At 37.5% G+C, this 23,549-nt stretch overlaps 1 protein-coding gene across 1 annotated transcript in view; it reads left to right on the forward strand.

Annotated features, from left to right (window-relative positions):
- Positions 1-23,549, forward strand: part of ARHGAP21 (Rho GTPase activating protein 21) — a 132,412-nt gene that overhangs the window by 49,658 nt on the left and 59,205 nt on the right. The window contains 2 exon segments of the mRNA XM_027592366.2: positions 7,435-7,614; positions 7,876-7,900. Coding sequence (XP_027448167.2) covers positions 7,435-7,614; positions 7,876-7,900 — 205 coding nt within the window.

A 23,549-nucleotide genomic window follows, 5' to 3' on the forward strand; every position in this document is an offset into this window, starting at 1 on the left:
AACATTCTTTCCACTTTTTAAATTTATTTCAGATCTTAAAATAGCTATCTTTTATGAGAGCGAAGTTGTAAAATTGAGGAATTAAGAATTTTTATCATTGAAATGTTGGGATCTGAAAATCAGAGAGAAAGAAACTGAAGTGAGAAAAGTGCATCTAGGTAAAAAATTACATTAAAAACCAGAACTCTGAACAGGAAAGGAAATCACACACAAAAAAATACTAGCTGACTCAAAATAATCATAAATGAAACCATTTAGGCACAACAGCAGAAAGGATCCATATCAACAATCAGCATAGATAGGAGATACTATAGGAATGTCCAAGTAAATAATAAACTTAAAAATTAAGAGTTATATTTTAAAAACTAAGTCCAAGTGTTTAATTTGAAATATTTTAGACTAAAGTCATCTAGATTTTTCAATTTCTTTGCCATCATCTTTTATCTCTGAAATAATAAAATATCTACTGAAAACTAGAATTAATTGTTAGAAGATCACATCTAGATACATCTAATATTCAACATCAGAGTAGTTCCAATTGTTATCCTGGATTGGCAAAAAAACAAAACAAAACAACTTTAGGAGAACTCTATAAACAGAAGCTGTAAGTAAATAGTTGGCAGGCGTACTTAGCATATAAAAAAACTATTCGAGTCTTTAGCTCAATTGGAATTTAAATAAACCCCTAAAAACGCCATATTTCCACGTATGTTGAAAAACTTTGCATGTCAAGGTAGCCCAATATGTGAGGAATAATTCTTTATAAGATTAACTCTGTGGTATTAAGACTATAGAGGAAATACTTTAAAAAATAAGCAATATCTAGGGGTGCTTGAGTGGCTCACCCAGTTAAGCATCCAACTCTTGGTCTGGGCTCAGGTCATGATCTCAGGGTCATGAGATTCAGCCCTGAGTTGGGCTCTGTGCTGGGCATGGAGCCTGCTTGGGATTCTCTCTCTCCCTCTGCCCCTTCCTCTCCCGCTTGCGTGCTCTCTCAATGAATGAATGAATGAATGAATGAATGAATAAAAATAAGCAATATCTAAATGATCATTGTGGTTTCCTTTCTGCTCATGACATAGAGCAGAAAGAGTAGACTAGCTCTGTCACTTACTAGCTGTTGTTTTTGACTGTTTACTCAACCACTGTGAACCCATTTCTCCATCAGACTTGCTGTGATGTATGTAAAAATCTAGTAGGAAATTTAGTGGATATTCAAGATTTTGTTTTTCCCTTCGGACAAAACTGTTTTATATACTGTTCTCTTGAGTATCTGAAAAGTGTTTTCATGTACATTTTTGAAACAAACCATTACCTATTGGTCACCTCTGTGGGTTTTTTTTAAAAACAGTTGTTTAGTGCTTAGTATGTGTGACATACTGTTTTAAACACTTTATAAACTTTAACTCATTTAATCTTAAGAAGCATGTGAAATAGGCACTATTATTATCATCCTCATAGTAAAGATGAGGCACTGAGGCACAGATATGTTAGAGAACTTGCCCAAGGTCCACAGCTAGAGAATCAAGGACCCAGGTAGACTGGCTCCAGAGTCCTTACCCCCCTCCCCACACACACATGCCATCTCCCTAAGTGATGAAAGAAAAAAACATCAAGCCAGATGACAGCCTTAACTATGAGAATGCTTCAAATATGTAAAAGGAAAAAAAAAATCTAAGGACGCAGACGTTCAAATCTTGTGTTTTCTCAGCAAGTGACATCTTAAAAAGGCTTTGCTTCAGTTTTAAGAAGTCTGGCCCTAAAATAAGGAAGAAAATCTTACTTTAAACAACTGGTACTAGTAACATTGTCAGTGGTAAGATGAAATAAAACATTTTCAAAGAAGTAGGAGTAGGGCTCATAATCTTAGGTATATGGTAGAGTCTTTTAGGGTTAATACAATATGAATGCTTTTGTATGCTTTATCATGAATGATTCCTGGAATATACTAGGAAGCTATCTCTCTTCTACTTAAAGTACAAGTAGTTACCACAGATAGCTGAGGGGTTATGTATTTATTGTGTGTACAGGCATTCTTTCATACCTCTCATGTTTACTTTGATGACAGCCCAGGATAACATTTAGACTTTGTACATTTAACCTGAGCTTTTTAAAAATATCTTTATTGAAGTATAATTTACATACTGTAAAACTCACCTACTACTGTAAGTGTACATTTCAATTGTACTGAATTTATACAACTGTGAAGCTTTGATCACAGCCTACTTTTAGAACATTTCCATTATCCTAAAAAGTTCCCTCGTGCCAGTTTGCATTCTGCTGTGTGAGGTTTTAATTTCCTTTATTGTTATATGGTTGTTTCCCCCTTGTACCTTCTTTCACTCCTTTAGGTTGCTTTGTCTAATTGTTATATCTGGGTTTTATGGAGTTAGTTTTTGTCCTTTATTTTGGCTTCTTTTAACCTTGAGTTATTATTTATTCAATCAAGTGACCTTGTTATGAAGTCTTTTAAGGGGATCAAATGACAGTTCCTAATCCACAGTAATTTAACTGCTATTGTTCTAGTCGCTTTTTTACTTCTTGCATCTGATGCTGTTGGTACATGGATTGGTGCTCACGGTGGGGAGGTGAGACATGTGGAGAGGGGCATGGATTAGGGGTCTTCTTAGTGGAAGAATCTATAACTGCTGTGTCCTTCACTGTGTGCCGTGTTTTCCCTTATAAAATGCAACAGATCAAATGGCTCTGTGGGTAAGTAGAAGAAAGAGTAGAGAAGGCACATATGTGTATTTCTTTTCATCTTCTCTTTCTATGCGGAAAGAAGTATAACCCTCCCTTTTGTCCTGTAGGGAAAAGATAGGAGGCTGGAGAGGATTCAGTGTCATGTTCTGGGAAGATGGAATAATAGAAACAACAGAACTGTGTTGCATTCAAAAAGTCTTAAAAGTTTGTAGGGATCAAAAGAGAAATTGCTTATTCTTATTCACTCGCCATTTTAGTGAAGAACTCAGTAGAACAAGACATAGCAGGCTTAGTTCAGAGCTTGAAGTATGAAATCATAATACAAGAGGGTTATCTCTATATTCAAAGGAAAAGAAAAGAAAACTTGAATATATTTGGGAGCTGTGGGGCCAAGTCATAATAATGTACTCAATATAAAATTAAATAGATGTACAATTTTTAAGGTGCTAAAGTCGGAGTCCTGCAGGAAAATGAAATTTAAAAATATAATAAATTAGATCAAAGAGCTATTGGGGAGAAGAATCTGTGCAGGCTACAGAATAAAAGAGATGAAAAATAATATGACATAGAGGAGATATTCTAGCTTCAGATTCAGGAAATCATGATTTTAATTCTTACCCCGATATTAACCAGCAGTAATCTCAGATAAATCATTTAACTAATCTGGGCCTCAGTTTCCCCATGTGTAACATGAAAGGGTTTATTGATCTTAAGTCTTGAAGACTTTTGTACTTTACAATTATATAATGAGATGGCAACACATGAAAAGATGTTGATTATTAGCCATTAGGGAAATGCAGATTATAATCACAGTACCTATCACTGCACACCTGTAGCAATGGCTAAAATAGAAAATAATGACAGTACCAAATGCTGTTGAGGAAGCAAAGAAACTAGATCACTCATACATCCTGGGAGTACAAAATTGTATATTCACTCTGGAAAACAGTTTGACACTTTCTTACAAAGCTAACCATTGCAGTTACCTGTGACCTAGCAGTTGTGCTCTTGGACATTTATCCCAGAGAAATGGAAATTATGTTCACACAAAACCTGTACATGAATGTTCATAACCTGTTTATTCATAGTAGCCCCAAACTAGAAACAACGGAGATGTCCTTTAAACAAACTGTGGACATCCATACCACGGAGTACTACTCAGCAACGAAAGGGATGAGCTGTTGACACATGCGGCAACTTGGCTGGGTCTCCAGAGAATTATGCTACGTGAAAAGAGCAGTCCCAAAAGCTTACTGACTATATTATTCCATGTATATAACCCTTGAAATGACAAAATGATAGAAATATGGGAACGGAGTAGTGGTTGCCTAGGGTCAGGGACTGGGTGAGGGGTGAAGGGCAAGGAGGGATTTGCTTATGAAAGGGTCACAGCAGAGATTCTATGGTGATGGAACTTTTCTATCTCTTGACCCAGTGGTGAATATACAAACCTATACAAGTGATAAAACGGCAGCGTAGAACTGAACATAAACAGGATACGAGTAAAACTGCTCTGGATAAGATGAATGGATGGTATCCATGTCATTATCTTGTTGTGATATATACTATAGTTTTCCAGGATGTGACTCTTGAGGGAAATTGCCTAAGATTAAGGAGATCCCTCTGTGTTATTTCTTACAAACACATGGGAATCTATAATTATCTCAAAATAAGAAGCTTAATTTAGAAAACAAATTATGTATATTTTATTTACCCTCATATCCTCACTGGGTAGAACAGTGTTGGATACATAGTAGGTACTCAGTATTTATTTACTGAATAAATTAGGGGGATGACTTGTGTGCGTGTATAAAATGATTCTCTCATTTTGATTCACAAAAGGAGGATCCAGTCGCCACTTAAATCTTATTTGGGTAATTCAGCCCAGAATAATAACCTTTATCCTGCAGATTTTACCTAATCATATGATCACTTTGAGACTCAGCTTGACTCTCCCATGTTGATGTTTGCTGTTACTTCCTCTTTCTAGCAAAATCCCTAACTCCTAGAAGGAAGGATAAACTAAAATTCATTTATGATAAATTAGCTTCAAATGCACAGTCTTCATAGATGGCTTCAGTCTTGATTATGGTAGCTGATAAGTCTTGAAGTCTTGTACTGCAAGTACACCAATTTTGTTCTTTTTCAAATTTGTTTTGGCTATTCGGATTCTTTTCATTTTGAAGTGAATTTTAGAAACAGTTTGCTAGCTTCTAAACAGAAATCTCCTGGGATTTTGACTGGGATTTCACTGAATTTCTAGATCAATTTGGGGAGAGTTGACATTATAGCAATACTGAATCTTCTGAATCATGAACATGGTATAGCTTTCCATTTATTTAGATATTCTTTTAATCTCTCAGCAATGTTTTGGAGTTTCAGTTAATAGGCCTTGCAAATCTTTTGTCAGATTTGTCCTTATTTTTCATATTTTGAACTGTATTTTAAAATTTTTTCAGGTACCATTTGCTTATTGTTAGTATGTAGAAATACAGTTGATTTTTGTATATTGCCATACTACTTTCCTTTACATTCCACTGAGTAGAACTTGGTCATTGCTTCCCTCACTGCAAGTTTGGCTGGAGAATGTTACTATCTAGCTATCTTTCCAGAAAGAAAAGAAAATGAAATTAATAGATAACTAGTAACAGTCCATATGTTGATTATGTGATGAAAATATTCAGGATTTAGAAGTCTCTTGGATTTATTTTTCTCATAGTACAATAATTTTTTTCTCGTGCAAAAAATTGCTTTCGGGAGCATTTTTAAGTTCCAACACCTTCATATGAAGCAAATCATTGTGAAGGAATAGATAGGTTCACTAGTGAAACATAATAAAAAATAAAAGTTAAATTAAGCACATTCAAGTATTTGCTGTTTGATAAAGGTGACATTTCAAAACTGCTGAGATGAACTTGGAGTTGTAATTTAATATGATATCTTAGTAGCAATGCAGACATAAGTTTGTGAGATGCCTATTAGATTGGAAATTGGGGGTCACCTGTCTATAGATGGAATTCAAAGCGTGAGACTGGATGAAATCACCAAAAGACAAGTAGAGCTAGAAAAGTCCATGGACTAAGCCCTGGGTATTCCTAAGTTCAGAAGTTTAGCAGGTAAAGTAGTAACAAGGAAGACAGAAGAAATAGACCATGAGTTAGGAATAAAATCAGTATGGAAAGTCAAGTGGAGAAAAATTTTCAAAAAGGACAGAGCTATCCTTGAGCCAATTGATACGTCACCCAAGACAAGAACTGAAAATTGATTGCTCAGGTGAGCAGTGTGGAAGCCATTGGTGGCCTTGACCAGGGCTGTATCAGGGAATTGTGGAGACAAAAGCCCAATTAAAGGGGATTCAAGAGAAAATGGGAGGAAAAGAATTGGAGAGAGCAACCATAGTCAACTTCCAAGGAATTTTGCTCTAAAGGATCAGTAGACAAACTAGGTGGTAGCTGCAGAGGGCTCTGTGGTTCCACGATTTGTTGTTGTTGTTTTAAAATTAAAGAATTTATAAAATGTGTGTGTGCTGATAGGACTATAGCAGAGAAAATAGACGATGTGAAAGAGAAGGGAGAATTGTAGGAACCACATCTTTGACTATTAAGAGGGATCTAGTACACAAGGAGGGGCCCTAGAAGAAAGGGCCATTGGAGCAGGGTTGTCACGGGAAGGAAGGTAAGAGAACATGGACCCTGCTGCAGGTGGTAGTTGGATAGATGTGGCAAGTGATTAAGTTCTCATCTCATGCCTCATGTTTTTTCAGTGTAATAGAAAGCAGGGTCATTAGCTGCGAGTGAGGATGGAGGAAAAGGAATGAAATAGTAATCTAGCATGAATGGGCTGGAGAGAACTGTATTATTATTGACAGACAACACTAAAAGGCTCCCTTGAGGTTAGCGGTTATGAACTTAGAGTGAAAACAGCTTCGTTTGTTTTTTTTTTAAAACTCCACTCATGTTCAGGTGTCTAGGTACAGGTCCAGAGTAGACAGTGTTAATTATTTATCCAGCGTTAGGTTTTGTCACGCGACTTTGTGGAAGTACGAGAAAGGCAAAGGAGTGAATTGAAGCTAGCTTACCAGCGAAGTGAGAACATGGGGTGGGTGAGGGATAAGGAGGAGGTGGGAGGGGCAGCCCCAGATTGCAGATTTAGAAGAGCTGAGGAATGAGAGGGAATGAAGAGTGGGATCTTTGATTTGAAACTGCAGAGGGTTTTCAGTTATGATCAGATGAAAACCAAGAGTGGAGGAGAGGAGATCAAAATACTGGGTGGCCAGGAGAGTGGAAGGATTATCTAGGTGGATACTGAATTTGTGCTCAGAACTTGAAGGCCTTGTCTATTAGTTTCTAATTATCTTTTGTCTGTTGGACTCTGGTAACAGTCTTAGTGTTCTTACTTAGTAAGAGTTACATGTCTCTTTCATAGTTTCTGTTTTGTGAAACTAATGTTAGCTTCATTCCTTCTAATGCATTTTAAATTTTAGCCATTGCATTTCTAATTTCCAGGAGCTCTTCCTTGCTTCTGATTAACTTTCATAGCATCCCTTTCTAGAAAAAAAAACTTAATTTTTGATGATCTCCATGATTTGTTATAATACAAAGAGTCTGATTTTTTTTTCTCCCTTAGGTTTGTATCTGCGCTCAGGTTATTATATTTTTACATGTCATTTTTTTCTAAGTGACGAAGTGTATTGAGTTATCGAGTTAACTTTTAAATATCTTTTTATTTTAGGTATCAAAAAGTAAAGATGGAAAAGAACAAAGTGAAACTGTATCACCGTCCGAAGATGAAACATTCTCCTGGCCAGGTCCCAAAACAGTTATGTTGAAAAGAACATCTCAAGGCTTTGGTTTTACATTAAGGCATTTTATTGTTTATCCCCCAGAGTCTGCAATTCAATTTTCATATAAGGTAAGAGAAATAATTAAAGTAACTTGAAAAAAAACCCCACAAAATAGTTCTTCTTTTTTCTTCTGTCTTCTTCTTGTCTTCCCCTCAATCTCCCCTCCTGTCTTGTGTAGGAAAGCTCCATCCTTCTGGGAAAGGGCGTTTAATGAGATTATTATTGGCACACTTTGGGGAGGGCGGTTTGAATTGAGTTGAGCCTTGCTGTGATTTCACTAGAGTTTATAAATAAGTATTCATATATGGATATATTTTTTTACATTGTAGGATGAAGAAAATGGCAACAGAGGAGGTATGCTATAAAAATTTTAATTTTTCTCTGAATGTTTTTCTACACATCTTTCTGTTCTTTAAGTAATAATAAATGAGCTGATACAGTTTTTGAAGTCCAAATGTGTAACTGTTAGATGCGAGAGTCATAGAAATCAAATAATTTTACTGTCAACTTCAGAGTTCTATGGATCCCATCGGCTCATCATGATTTGAACATGCGATGACTTTATTGTTATTAGTATTTATGTGGGGGAACATAAACGATTCTGAGGAAACTAATGCTGATATTTTTATTTAATTAGTAATCTAAATTTAGTAATTCTCTTAGGTAAGAAATGCTGTGTGTTTTATCTGGTAGATTTATTGACCCAAATATTGAGAAGTAGAGCATTTTGGGTCTTGTAGTTAATCTTACTCCTGACTTAAGCATTATATTTAATGAGTTTAACAGGAGAATCAGGCTGGGGATAGGGGTATTTCTTAATAACGTCCACGTATTTTTGTTTTAATTTTATGTGACCTCTAATAAGCTAAAATTTACATATAATAAAATGCACCCATTTTAAAAACTTTTATTTCTAGATAATTTGAGACCAAAAAAAACTTGATGGAATAAGCACAGTTTCCATATATCTATACTTCATTTGACTTCCCCTAATGTCCAACAACTTGCATAAGCATGGCACAGTGAACAAAATTAAGAAATTAGCATTGATACAATACTGCTCTCTAAACTACAGACTTTATTTGGGTCTTACCAGTCTTTCCCCTCACGTCCTTTCTCTGTTTCAGGATTCCACTTTGCTTTCGGTTGTCCTGCCTTTTCAGTCTCCTCTAGTCTGTGACAGAGCCTCAAGTCTATCCTTGTATCTCATGGCCTTAACACTTTTGAAGAATCCCAGTCAGTGATTTCATAGATTGCCCATCAATTTGGCTTTGTCTGGTGTCTTCTCATCATTAGCTGGAAGTTACATATTTTTAACAAGAATACCATATTTGCACCTATTTTAAGTGTATAGGTGCCTTTCAATAAATACATAACTTGTGAAACCACCATCCCAATCAAGATATGATACCAAAAAGAACCTTTCAGTAGAATCGCTATGTTTTACGCCTGAAACTAATGTAACATTATATGTTAACTATATGCTTCAATAAGAAAAAAAATAAATAAACCTTTTCATCATCCCATAAGGTTCCCTTGTGCCCCTTTGCTGTTCCTAGACGATCACTAATCTGCTTTCCATCACTGTAGATCAGTTTTGCCTCTTTGAGGGTTTCTTATACATGGAATAATACAAGATGTATTCTTTTGTGTCTTTTGCTTGGGATAGTATTTTTGAGGTTCCACCACATTGTATGTGTAGGTACTAACAGTGCTGTCTTTGTATTTTTTGCTGAGTAGTTTTCCCTTGTTTGAATATACCACAGATTGTTTATCTGCTCACCTGTTCGTCCACTCAACTTTGTAATCCCCATATCTGATTTGAAGTCTCAGAATGGTTATGCTGAGGGTTAAATGAGAGGGAAAACCATTTCCTTTAGCATTATCAGAAGTCATCTGTGAGTGTAGGACCCTTCAGAGTTGTCTCTGTTGCAAGAAGGGCCAGTCTTGTATCACCATCTGTCATACGCTGGGGTTCAGGATGAATTCCAAATGTTACTTGGCACAGGTTAGAAACAGGTGTTAGTGAGGAAAGGGAAAACTTACAAAACCAGTGTCAGCAAGAGAAAAGAGGATGAGGGTCCTCTGTCTTCGCATCATCTTGCAGAATAATGTGCTGGTGCCTGGGCGGCCTACGACACACAACATCTAGAATCTCATGCCTGTCTTGTTCTGCTCTCCATTGGGAGAAATTTTCTTCTAATAAATGTAGAAAAACAGTTCTAAGACTTTATGCAGGTTATGTATCTGACATAGCTCACTGAAGTGAGTGGGTTTAGTTACTTGCTTTGACTAGAGAGAACAGACTGAAACACTTGGAGGGAAAACTAGATCTAGGTCTAACAGGAGCATGTTTGGAGAGGAGTGTTCTGCTGGGGGAATATTACAGTTTAAATACCTATGTTATTTATTAATGTTTACCTAACCTCATTCAAAAAAGGGTTTGTGTCCACATGAGAAATACATGTATTGTAATAAGATTTAAAAATAAGATTAAAAAGTTCCTGGTGAAACAAAAATGAATTAAACTGACTTTTGGGGAGATTTACTGCACATAAATGTGTGCTGTAGATCCTATACTGGGTTATAAATTTGCTTTTGAGCTTTTCTGGTGGCCAAAGAACAAACAAAAATATGGTTAGTTAAGGATTCACATTATCTATAAGAAAACAGCATCCTGTTAGCACCGAGGCCGAGAGAGATTTCCCCTATGTGCCCTCATGATGGAAAACAAAAGAGTAGTACAGTAGATAATATCCTTAATCCCATTCCTTCAGATGACTGTTTTTTTAATGTATCTTCAGTGTAAGGTGATTTCAAAACCCCAAGGTCCAGTCTCTTTAAATAAAGGGCTTCTCAGCTGGGGACAGCTTTGCTCCCCAGGGACACGTGGCAGTATCTGTAGACGTTTTTGGTTGTCCTGATTGGTGGTAGTGGGGACGGTGCTACTGGCATCTAGGGTAGAGGCCGGAGATGCGCAGAAAATCCTGTAATGCGCAGGTTAAATTGTGTTCATCGCCTGGTTGAAGACTTAATCCATGCCAGGCATCATAGTATATGTTACTGTCCTATTTCATACTCAAAGTAATACTGAGAGATGTGAGACAGTATCCCCATTTTGTAGATGAGGAAACCCAGGCTGAGAAAGATGTGAAATGACTGGCCCAAGATCACACCGCTGAGGACCAGAGCTGGACTCCAGACCAGGTGTCCTAAGTCCACCTGCATTTAACTCTGCCACCCTACTTCTCTTTATTTCTTTTCTTCATTTATTTTTGTTTAAAAATAATGCTGTCTTTTGGGCCGCCAGGGTGGCTCAGTCGGTTAAGTGTCCAACTCTTGGTTTCGGCTGAGGTCATGATTTCCGGGTCGTGAGATCAAGCCCATGGGTCAGACTCCACGCTCAGCAGGGAGTCCGCTTGACGGTTCTTTCTCCCTCTCCCTTTGCCCCTCCTGCTCACACGTGCACGCTCTGTCTCTCTCTTTCTCAAATAATCTTTAAAATAAATAATGCTGTCTCTTAAAAAACAGTTTGACTTATGTAAAGTTAAGAATTAGTGGATGAAATAGGATATATTTAGTATGGTATGAAATTATTCTGTGATATTTCTCTGCCCTGAGAAAGTTAAAAACAAAGAAGTTTAGGGGCACCTGGGTGGCTCAGTCGGTTGGGTGTCTGCCTTCGGCTCAGGTCCTGATCCCGGGGTCCTGGGATCGAGCCCCGCGGTGGGCTCCCTGCTCCGCGGGGAGTCTGCTTCTCCCTCTGCCTGCCTCTCCCCCTGCTTGTGCTCTCTTGCTTGCTCTCCCCCCCCTCTCAAATAAATAAAATCTTAAAAAAAAAAAAAAGACGCTTGCTCCATATTTGTCGTATTTGTGGATACCTAAGGACAAAGAATTCACATGAAAGTCAGGGATATCCTAAGTTTAGAAGCCGTGAACATTTATGGGAGCAGTCATCACTTATTACTCAATTCTGAACACCTGGCTAGCAGTGGACTCGGAAAGTTCATTGAGTTTAAGGAATGCCTAATGCTCTGCCTCCTTTGCCTCCCAGGACCAAGGTTTGCTCTTGTCATCCCAGTTGGTAGTGGGGTCACGGGTTAGTCCACAAGAGGCCTGGTTCACCAAAGTATAGCACTCATAATACCATTCCAGGGCGCCTGGGTGGCTCAGTCATTAGGCATCTGCCTTCTGCTCGGGTCATGATCCCAGGGTCCTGGGATCCAGCCCCGCATCTGGCTCCCTGCTCCGCGGGAAGCCCGCTTCTCCCTCTCCCACTCCCCCTGCTTGTGTTCCCTCTGTCGCTGTGTCTCTCTCTGTCAAATAAATAAATAAAATCTTGAAAAAAAAATACCATTTCAACTCAACCCATCAACCAACCATAAGTACATATTTTATGTGAAAACATTTCCTTTATAAATCATTTTTGACAATGCAGCCTATTTAGAGACAAACGACATTTAGTTTATTATTTTAATTCAACCAAATGTTAGGTTTTTTATTTTACAGTTTCATTTTCTCTTAAAACTTATTTTCAAGCCTAGTGAGATTACGAAATCCTTTTATGTAAATTTTGTTTTAATGAAATAGAATCGCAGCCTCCAGTGTAATGATCCAAGTCAAAGCCTAGAATCACTGGAGAGGAAGTAATTGCCAGAATTTTATTCAAACTCCTAAGAGATCCTGTTATAATGCCAAAATTCTGTGAAACAGTTGAAAGGGTTTGTTTTAGTGCTCTTTCCTTTTGGCAATTTAGTGGACTCTCTTTTGCCACTTACTTTTCTGATTATTCTCCTTACCCAGCTCTCCCATCCTATTGTGTTTCTTATATACTGTATATGTGTACTGTCTTGTGTTTTAAAACTATTTTTTTCTTGTTGATTAGCTTTCTGTATTACGGTGAAAGTAATATTTACAAGAAAAAGGCCATCAAAGTAGAAAAATATTTCTTGATGATAATAGTTGCTCGTAGATAATTGCTGTCTTGCTGCTGTCGTGTTGCCCCTTAAGTCTCTGGAGAAGATATTCATAAGTAATGAAAATAAGAACAATTGAAAGTTTGTAATTACGATTTTTTCTTTTCTACTTTTTCTTACTTACTCCATGTAAGTAAGCCCATGGGTCAGACTCCACGCTCAGCAGGGAGTCCGCTTGACGGTTCTTTCTCCCTCTCCCTTTGCCCCTCCTGCTCACACGTGCACGCTCTGTCTCTCTCTTTCTCAAATAATCTTTAAAATAAATAATGCTGTCTCTTAAAAAACAGTTTGACTTATGTAAAGTTAAGAATTACTTTTCTACTTACTCCATGAGTAAAAATTCTATCTCAGTTTAATTGTGGGGCCATTTCCAGTATATTAAAATGTGTTTAACGTTTTATTGGGTGCTCAAGTAACTGTTGGAGTTCTGCTTTGGGATTAAAATCTATCTTTAAGCATTAAAATAGAAAAAAGTAACTGAAAATATGATAAATTTTCTCAGTAGTAAAAATTTCCTTTGTGATTGCAGTTGTTTCTGACTGGACAGCTCTGTAGCCTAGGTTCGGGATTTTTTTAACCAAGGCTCTTGTAGTGGCAAGAAAAAGAAACTTCACGAAGCACCTCAGGAAAGATGTATTAATTCTAAAAAACCAACAGGGCATCTCCAAATTCAATGTCAAGAGCAACAGGATACCTGGGGAGCCACAGGCACCAGAACTGGGACCTGGAAGGCTACTAAATGCCAAGAGTAACAACAGAATCTTGGCTTTGATCTTCCAAAGACCCAAACTCTGGTATTTACTGGAGGATCTAAATGACTTTCATAGTTAATTTTGATTATACCTGATTTTCTCATGAGCTGACATCTGTATAAGGTACAGCCTTCACTGTATCTTCTTTTTCCCTTCCTCTCTCATCATAATACTTCCAGATTTCTGAGAGCAAAATCTAATTGGGCCAGTTCATCATTTTATGCCAGCTACACAGTACCCAAATGCTTAGAGACCAAACATTCTTCCATTTAATGAACAAGTCAGTTCTGGAAAGCTGAGAAAATTGGGTGTATTTTATGCCACTGATTTCCATTAATAGGCTGAAACCTGTTCCCTCAGAATAATATAACACTAAAAATGGACCTGAAAATTTGTTGTAAGGGGAAATTCTTATTATGGGCAGGTCCATGGTCTATAGTGTGGAATGGGGCAATAGAAGCATGTTTCGTTATTTCTGTACTGTAGCAATACTAAGTGAGTTCCCTGGGTCTCTACTGATGTCTTTGGGCATTAACTAAACCCCTTGGGGCCCATTTTTTAACTATATTGACAGTTTAAAATGATTTGAGTGTCTCTGGTAGGTAGGTAAATATACTAATTAGTTATGTATTTTTATTAATTTTTAATACCATTCAGTAGACTATCCACAGGTGTCTTGACATTATCTTGAAGATACCTTAGGAAGTAGAGATGTGATGATGTCCAGGAAGGAGGAGGAGGAGCTGTTGGCAGTGACGGCAGCTGACTGACAATGTGCCAGGCACTGTCCTGAGATTTTGCAGGGATTAACTCATCAGCCTTCTGGGGTGGATAGTATCACCGCCAGAAGCGGAGGCGGGAAGTGTTTAAGTAACTAGCAAGGGACAGTCTTGGACTTACAGACTCAAGCCATCTGGTTCTAGGGTTTCCTCCTGGTTTCTACCATGGCTTCTCAGACAATTCTTTACTCTCATAATTCATCCTTGGAAATGTGGAAGAAAGGGGGTTCTGTTCCCCTGAAAGGTAAGGAGTCTGAAAAGATCGTAATTCAACTTTTAGATACAGTTTTGGCTAAGCTAGTATTAGCATTTCATACTTGTTCTTTAATTTTCTTCTTCATCTTCCTAATTGAACATGTCCTATTGGCTTAAGTCTGTTCAGCACCAAAGGATACAGCACCATTGCTTTATTATTTGCAGTTCATTTCCATCTTTGATGTGGTTAATGGTTTTGATACCTATGCACTTTATGACTGATAGAACTGTTTTTGATATTTTTCACTTATTTTTACGAAATGGTAAGGGCATTCATAGGTATTTACCAAAGATAAATGAAACATTTGCCTGCAAAAATGTTTATGCCGGAACATTCATAGCTGCTTTATTCATAATCAGCAAACACTGATTCAATCTAAGTATTCATCCACATATGAATAGATAACCCAATTGTGATATATCCATGCAGTGGAATACACACAGCCTTGTGGATCAATCTCCAAAACCATTTCTTATATTGAGGTGAAATTCATAGAATATAAAATTCACCATTTTAAAGTGAACAATTCATTGGCATTTAGTACAGAATTAAAGGACATGTATGAACATCTCCCACCTCTGTGTAGTTCTAAAACATTTTCATTGCTCCAAAAGGAAGCCCATTTCCATTAAGCTGTCATTCACTGTTCTCCCCTCCCCAGAGTCCTGGATAATCACCAGTCTGTTTTCTGTCCCTTTAGACTCACCTATTCTGGTATTTTATATAACTTTTTTCAGATGGCTTCTTCATTTAGTGTAATGTTTCTGAGTTTTGTCCACGTGTGGCAGATATTGGGAATTCATTCCTGGCTGAATAATATTCCCTTGCATGTAAAAACCACAATTTGTTTATCCATTCATCCGTCGGTGGACATTTGGACCGTTTTCCCCCTTTTGGCTACTGTGATTAGTGCTGCTACCAACTTGCGTATGCAAGTTTTTGTTTTGAGTCCCTGCTTTCATATCTTTGGGGTATATATCTAGGAGTGGGATTGCTGTGTTTTATGGTCATTCTCTGTTTAACATTTGGGGAACTGCCAAACTGTTTTCCACAGCAACGGCAACATTTTTATATTCCTACCAGCAATGTGTGAAGACCCCGATTTCTCAACATCCTCATCAATGCCTGTTATTTTCCATTTTTGAATTATGGCCAACCTAGTGAATGTGAAGTGGGATCTCATTGTGGTTTTGCTTTGCATTTCCTTAATAACTGGTGATGGTGAGCATCTTTTTATGTGCTAGTTAGCCATTTGTGTATCTTCTCTGGAGAGATGTCTATTCAAGTCCATTGCTCGTTTTTTTTTATTGAGTTGTTTGTCTTTTTGTTTTTGAGTTGTAAGTGTTCTATATATATATTCTAGAGAGTAGATTATTATCAGATATGTGATTTGCATATATTTTCTCTCATTCTGTAGATTGTTTTTTCACTCTCTTGATAATGTCCTTTGATGCACAAAAGTTCTTAATTTTGATGAAATCTAATTTCTGTACTTTTTCTTTTGTTGCTCATGCTTTTCCTGTCAAAAACATTTTGATGAGTGAAAGAAACCAAGCACAAAAGAGTACAGACTGTCTGATTCCATTTGTATGAGAGGAAAGATAAATCTAAGCCAATTCATGGTTGCCTGACTTGATTGGGAAGGCACATAAGGGAAGTCTCCGGCACAATGGAAATGTTCTATATCTTGACTGTGGTTGTAGTTACATGGGATTATACATTTGTCAAAACTTAGGAAATGAGCACTTAAAATGGGTGCATTTTATCATACATAAGTTACACCTCATCAAAGTTGATGTAAAACAAAGAGAACATACACAACTTTAGTTAGATTTTCCCACAATGTTTAGCTGTTTCAACCAGTGCAGCTATGAGCATTCTTATACATGTATTTTTGGGCACATATGTGCTTATTTCTGGTGGTTATGTTTATCCAGGAGTGACATTGCTGAGTCATAGGTATGCACACAGTTATATTTAGTAGATATTGCTAAGTCTTTTTTCAAAGTGATTGTACCAATTTATGTACTCAGCCTTAGGGTGTGAGAGTCCCAGTCATGGCATATCCTCACTAATATTTAGCACTTGTCAGTCTTTTTAATTTTAGTCATTCTAGTAGGTGTACGTTGGTATGGAATATGGGTTATTTTTAATTTTCTTGTAAACTAACGGGCTTGATTACCTTTTATTTGGTTGTTAGGTATCAGTGCTCTTTTTAAAGAAAATATGTAAGAGTTCTTTAAAATATTCAATGAGGATTTTGTTAGTTATATCTGTATCAGATATCCTGCCTTTCAATGACTTGCCTTTCAATTTCTTATTAGTAATTTTGATAAAGGGAAGTTCCCAATTTTAATGTAGTCTAAACTGTCGGTCTTTCCTTTTATGGCTAGTACTTGGAGTCCTAACTTAAGAATTTTTTCTACTGTATGGTCACAACAGTATTTTCCCTGTTATCTACAGGATGCCGAATTGTATTATCATACACAGTTAAACCTAGAGTTTACCTGTAATTGGTTATGTTTACGTGTAGTATGAAGTCAAGATTAATTTTTTTCCCATATGAATATGCATTTAACCCTGCACTACTTAGTGAAAGTCTGCTCTTTTTACTGCTCTGTAATACCACCTTGATCATAAAGTATCTGTATATGTGTAGGTCTGTTTCTGGACTTTTCCTCTATTCTAGGGGTTGGCCTGTGTCTCACGTCTGTATAGCTTCCAAACTAAGAACAGTTCTATATTTTTAAACAGTTGTTTAAAAAAAGAATATGTGGCAGAGACTGTATGTGTTCTGCAAAGCCTAAAATATTTACTGTTTGCCTCTTGACACACACAGTTTGCCAACCTCTGCTCTATTCCATTGGTCACTTTCTTTGCGGCAAGATTGTGATCTTAATTACTCTAATTATTATATAATAAATGTTGCTCTTTGGTAGAGTAAGTCTTTCAGTTTTTCCTGATTGGATTGGCTATTTTTGTCCGTTTGCAATACCATAAACCTTTTTAGAATCAGTTTTTCAGTTTCTACACCTACAAAAAAATTCTGCTGGAATTTTAATTGGTTTTATATTAGTTACCGTATTTGATTATTTGAAAACATGTGAAATAATTGAATCTTCTAATCCATGAATGTTGTCTATCTCTCCCATGAGTAAGTGTTGAATTTTTCTGCATCTTTTGGCATAAACCTTTTATTTTTTTCCTTTAATCTCTTAATATAGTGAATTATATTGATTTATTTTTCCAACTGTTAAGCACTGTGTTACTGGACCAAACCAAGTTTCTTCATAATATGTGAAACTTTTCACATATTGCCAGGTTTGGTTTCTGTTGTATTTAGGATTTTTGCATCTCTGTTCAGGGATTGCCTTTACCTAAAGGTAGGCCTTAGTCTCTTTAATGTTTGGCTTAACAGTTCGAGTTCTCTGAGAAACAGATGCCAAAACAGGAACAGATGGCAAGACAGCATTAGACATGCCAGAGATTTATTGGGAGAAATGCCTGTGTGAAGGATGAAAAAGAAGGGAGCAGGGAGATGCAGGGGAAGACTTCAGACCACACTGCAGGTCTGACATATGTGAAAGAAGAGAGGGAAGGGAGGATTTGGTAGGAAAGATGCCAGACTGCAGCACAATGTAAGGAGGTCTCTGCGAGGCCACTGAGGAGCTCCCAAGCAAACACTGCCCTTGAACAGAATCCTGCTTTGGGCCAGAGTGGGGAAGTGTGGCCTCTGTGCAAACATGGTGGTGGATCTAAAGGTTGGGCAGCTGGGGCTGTCATTCAGCTGTGCTCCCCACAGCACGTTCTCTCGAAGGAAATCTGCACAGCACACCTGCATGCTTGACATGCTTGGGCTTTCTCTTTTTCACCCCTACTCACACAATGTAGTCCTTTGGAGGCCCCATCTGTAGTGTTTTCCAGACCCTCTTCCTTGGCTGGCCTCAGATACCCATTTTTGTCCTCCTGGCCCTTTGAGACCGATGGAAGTTCTGTGCAGCTCCTTAGTCTCTCAGCCAGTACCTTGGAAGCAGAAAGAACCTCAAGGTGAAAAGCAGTGCAAACCATTGAGCTCACCTCACTGGACTTCCTTCTCTTTGAGATCTTGTCCCTTTGAGTCCTCGTGCCTTGGAGGCTTTCTGTGCCTTCACACAAATGTTACCTGTACTTAGTCCAGCTTTTCTGGTTGTTGCTTATGAGTGGAAAAGCTGATTCTGAAACAAGGTAGTTCACCATCGTTAGATTTGGAAATTTTTGTCTGTTTACGTTTAATATAATTAATAACATTTATTGTTTAATCTCCTTTATTTTGAAGTTTCTGTTTTATTTTGAATTTCTTATATTTCTTTTCTCTTTTAAGATTAAATAATATATTGCAATTCTTTAGTGGTTATCCTAGAAATTATAATATGCAAGTTTATCAAAGTCTGGTGCTAATTCATATTTTATTCTCTTCTGAAACAATATATAAGGACCTTAGGACATGTTAGCTCTATTTATCTTCCCCCTACTTGCAAGTTACTTTTATGTTATGTTGCAGTCTCTTGGGGTTTTTGCTTGTTTTTTGTTTTTTCCTGAAAAATCTTTGTTTTGCTCTCATTTTTGGAAGAGATTGTTGTTGGCTACAGAATTCTATGTTGATATTCTCTTCCAACATATTGAAGTTGAAATATCCTGCTCTCTTTTGGCTTATGTTCTTGCTAGTATGAATTCATATTTTGGTTTATTGGTTTTTTGAAGGCAAACTTTATATCTGCTGTTAAGATTTTCTCCATATCTTTGGTGTTTGGCCATTTTGTAATAATGTGTCTTGGTGAGAATTTTATTTTTCTTGCTTGCAGTTCATTGAGCTTCTTGTGTCTGTTGATGGGTGTCTAGCATCAATTTTAGAAAATGTACAGCTAGTATTTCCTCACATATTATCTGTCTTTCAATGCTCCCTTCAATTCTTCTGGGATTCAATTAAACAAATGTTAGGTGTTATTATTCTGTCCCCCATGTCTTCTAAATTCTCTATTTTTTCCTCTTGTTTTTTCAGTTCTTCCTTAGCTGCATTTAGATGATTTCTTCCAATATATATCTAATAATTTTCTTCTTAGCGGTTTGGGTTTTAAATTTTGATTGTCAGAAATTCTTTAGGGTAATGCACCAAATTATACACAATTGCTTCTTATAGTTTTCTCTTTATCATGTTTAAGCTTTTTTTTTTTTTCTTCCTCTTCTTCTTCTTCTTCAAATATAGTATGCGGAGTTGTTTTATAATCTGCGTCTGGTAATTCCACTATCAGGAACCTTTGTGGGCCTGTTTCTTTTTTTTTTTTCCCCTGCTGGTTCTAGGTCAGAGTGAGTTTTTTGTTTTGTTTTGTTTTGGGTTTGTTTGTTTGTTGTTGTTTGTATATTGGACTATTTTGCCTTTGTTGACCTGCAGAAATTATTACGGGGAATTTTTTGAGATCTAGGATGAAAAAGTTGTTTTCAAATAGATTGGTGTTTGTTTCTATACAGAACCAGGCAATTATATGTTTAGCCTACAAGTCTATGTGAAGTTTGGTCCATAGTCACTTATTAGAGATTGGTTTCCTTCCCTTTTCCCCCCTTACCTTTCTTAGCACCCAGGTAGCCTTCGGGTTGGTGGGAGCATTATTTCTAGTTATCCTTATTATTAATGTGGGAGAATCTCCTAATAGATTCATAACTAGATAGGACTTGGGTTTTTCTTCTGCTTGCTGGGTGGAGAAACCCTTAAAATGGAAGGAGCTCATGTTCAGTAGCCTGGACATAGATTATGTTATTGATATTAATAGTATTTTGGGATCAACTTTCTAGCAGCTAGGCTTACATGTATATGCACTGTGGTCCAGATATAAATTATGCATTTCCCTGTAAATAGTTCAATTTGTTAGTACATTGATACTTCATTAGAAGTCTGCTGCCCAGGTATTTGTCTTATTAAAATACCTTTATATCCTGTCATCATAGATAAAATAAAATTACCAAGTTATTTGCAGTTTACTGTTATGGGCAATGTTTCCTAATATAAATATGTGTAAGCTTATATGCATACACATATACACACACACATACATACACACACATATATACACATGCACACCCATATACACACACACAGATAATAAGTGATTCTACATTTTGCTATTAACAACTTAACTTCAATATATTTATTTTATTCCTCTCCATTTGATAGGTGGGAAAATGGGAAATGAGGGCTCCTGGATCATCTTCTGATAAAATAGGACACGGCCAAAACACTGGGGAACCCCAGAAATAAAGGACAGTGATGGCAAGGATATATGTAAATTTTAAAACAATGCTGTGTAGTTTTTGAAAAGATTGAAAGAACTTGAAACTTTGGCTTGCCAAAGAGATTCTGAGGGCAAGAAAGTGATAGTTCCTCTCACAATGTTGGGCAGCGTACCTTGTACAAGATGGAATAAGTAGATTGTTTGATGCTTCATGGTTAATTTCTCTCATTCTCTTCCGGCAAATCCCTACTCATATTTTGGAGACAGTTAATTTGAGTGATTGTTCCTGCTACGTGATAAACAAGCAGAGACTTTCTGCCTCCTGCTCTACCTGATCCTAGGAGATGATGATAGCAACACAGATCTGATATGGGAAAATGCAGAAATGAGAGGCGCGATTATACCCCTTACCAAAAACTCATCATCAGAGTATGCAAACTGAAGTTTTCCCCCATACGTAGACTATTCATTGCGTTTATGAAAACTGTTTTTATGTATTACTTTAAGAACAAAGATCATTAAGGAAAGAAATTGTCTTCAATTGATGAATTTTCAGTGCCTAGTAAGTACCTGGGAGGAGCTCAAATGTTGTTGAATCAATGCTTTGAATAAAGGGAGGCACCACCACCTTAACTTGGCCCTGTTCCAAAATGACTGTTCCCAAAGCTGCACAACTCAGCACGTTCATGTCTGTGCCTCCGCTGTTGAGGAAGAAAATTGTCTCCTACCTGCCTTCCTTCCTTTCTTTCACCTTCCTCCCTTTTAACATAAAGCGTTAGAGAGCTTATTTCACCTAGCTGCTAAGTGTGTAAGATGGAGCAGTAGCAACAAAAATATAGTCATCCTGGACTTCAGTAGGAATTTGGGAAACCTCTTTGTAAAGTACACTGGTCAGGTGGTCAAGTTAGATGAGAGTTAAAAAAAAAAAAAATCTAACTCACTTTTAAAGTTCCAGGAAACCATTTTCACAGTTATCTAAAGTGAAAGGAATTTGATTGGATTAAGTAGGCACTGTCAGAAATCCAATTTTTTGGAGTTGGTTTTAAGACTTTGAAAGGCATGAAGTTACTTCGGCAGTCAAGAAAATAAATGCAATTTTAAGAGTTTCTGGAAGCGTTCTAAAACCTTTAAGAAATAGGAAATTTAGGGTCTCAGGGAGCTAATTAGGGATAGGGCTATAAAGGTGAAAAAGTCAAGGAAAGTACATGATTGGAGTAGTCATGTTCTAGGCTGTCCTCTGGAAAAACTTCTCTATAGAAAATGTTGCAGAGGTGACCCTGTAATTAGGTGTTTTTGAGCTCTTTTCCCAGCTGCTGCATGACTTAAGACCTTGATCACAGACACCATCTGACTGGATAGTCCCATTTTTTTTTTCCCCTGATCTCCAGCTTGTCTACATTCAAAGTATGTGATTCATAGATGCAGTTACTAAGTTAATTGTGATAGTTATGGTCCCTGCTTTCGAAGTTTAACATAATTTTCCAGAATAGGAATATTTGTATAGGAATGCTACGTACATTAAATCTAGAAATGGGTTTCCTGTTAATTCATTCACTTAGCAAATATTTGTTGAGTCACTGCCACAAGCAAGTCCACTAATCTCATTGCTGGGAAGGGAGCAGGAGGGCCTTTAACCTGGCTTTCTTCAGGTAGTTGTTCAGGTGTCACCTGTTAGAGAGGACTTGCCTGACGTGTCATGAGAATAGTCCTACAGCCCTGCCTTTCACTCTTAACCCCCCTTCCCACTCTGCTTATTATTCTCCCTAACGCTTATCACCACCTCTCATACTACTTATTTCTTCTTGAACATCATCTGCCTCAATTGGAATGTAGAACAGCAACTTTATTTTATTATTTTGGCTTAAAGCTCAGAACAGTTCCTGGCATGTATACATTTAACGGACGGATATGTAAGGTGAAGGCCCGGCTTCAGGGAGCCCCCACCCCGATGGAGGATGAAAGTGTCAAATAATCACGTATGTTCAGCAGCAGAGGCGAGTACATTGGTGGTGGGCCACAGCACCGAGAATCATCACCTAAGCACCAGGGAAGGGGGTCTCAGGTGGGATGTCCTTGGTGCTGTTGACAGACGACTCGGATTTCATCAGAAGGAAGGAAAACCAGTGTTCTAGAATAGAATTCAGAGATATCTGGTAGTTATATTTGCCCAGAGTTGCTGGTTGGACTCAGGGGTGGATTTTATGTCACCAACTCAGGATGATTTGTGAAGTTATGCTTAGCTTCTCTGGCAGGAATGAGTAGATAGATGGAGAGGCCATTAACTGCGGGGTTCTGGAGGGGAAACATACCCACCTCCTTCCTCTGGGGAAAACAGGATTAGTTTGGGATAAGTTGCATTTCTGATGCCTGTAGAATGTTCAATACCTAGTTAAGAATTTGGATGTGGATCCCATAGGGAAAAGTGGGGTTGAAAATAGATTTGGAAGTCATTATGAGATATGCTATAATTAAGTCCTAGACATAAATGAAACCATGCCCAGCGAGCATGAAAACATAGAATAAAGATAGGACCCTAGGGAAGATAACATCTAAGAAGGTCAGAGAAAGAAGAATCAGAAAGGAAGTCTGAGAATAAGTTTTGGAAGGTCTGAGGACAACCAGGGGGAGTTGATGACCTGCTAAGTAAGAAGTGATCATTTCTAAGGGGGGAGTGGATAACTTATCATTTGTCATAGAAATTCCATTTGGATGGGGACTAAAAAGCATACTGTTAGACCCAATTTGACAAGTAGCAAATTGGTTAAGTTACTGAGAAGAGTTTCAGTACAGTGAGCAGAGAGGGGCTACGGAATCCAAGTCTCGGTGGTTGGAACATGTATTAGAGGAGGGAAACTGAACGAGGATGAGAATGGGGCGGGTGGGAAGTTTTGCCCTGGAGGGGACACTTGTCAGTGTCTGAGAAACCCTGAATTTAGAAGTAAAGAAAGGAGAGTGTAGACTGTTCTTCAAGAAGTAT

Source organism: Zalophus californianus, chromosome 9 (genome assembly GCF_009762305.2).
Source record: "Zalophus californianus isolate mZalCal1 chromosome 9, mZalCal1.pri.v2, whole genome shotgun sequence".
In the NCBI taxonomy this organism is placed as follows: Eukaryota; Metazoa; Chordata; class Mammalia; order Carnivora; family Otariidae; genus Zalophus; species Zalophus californianus.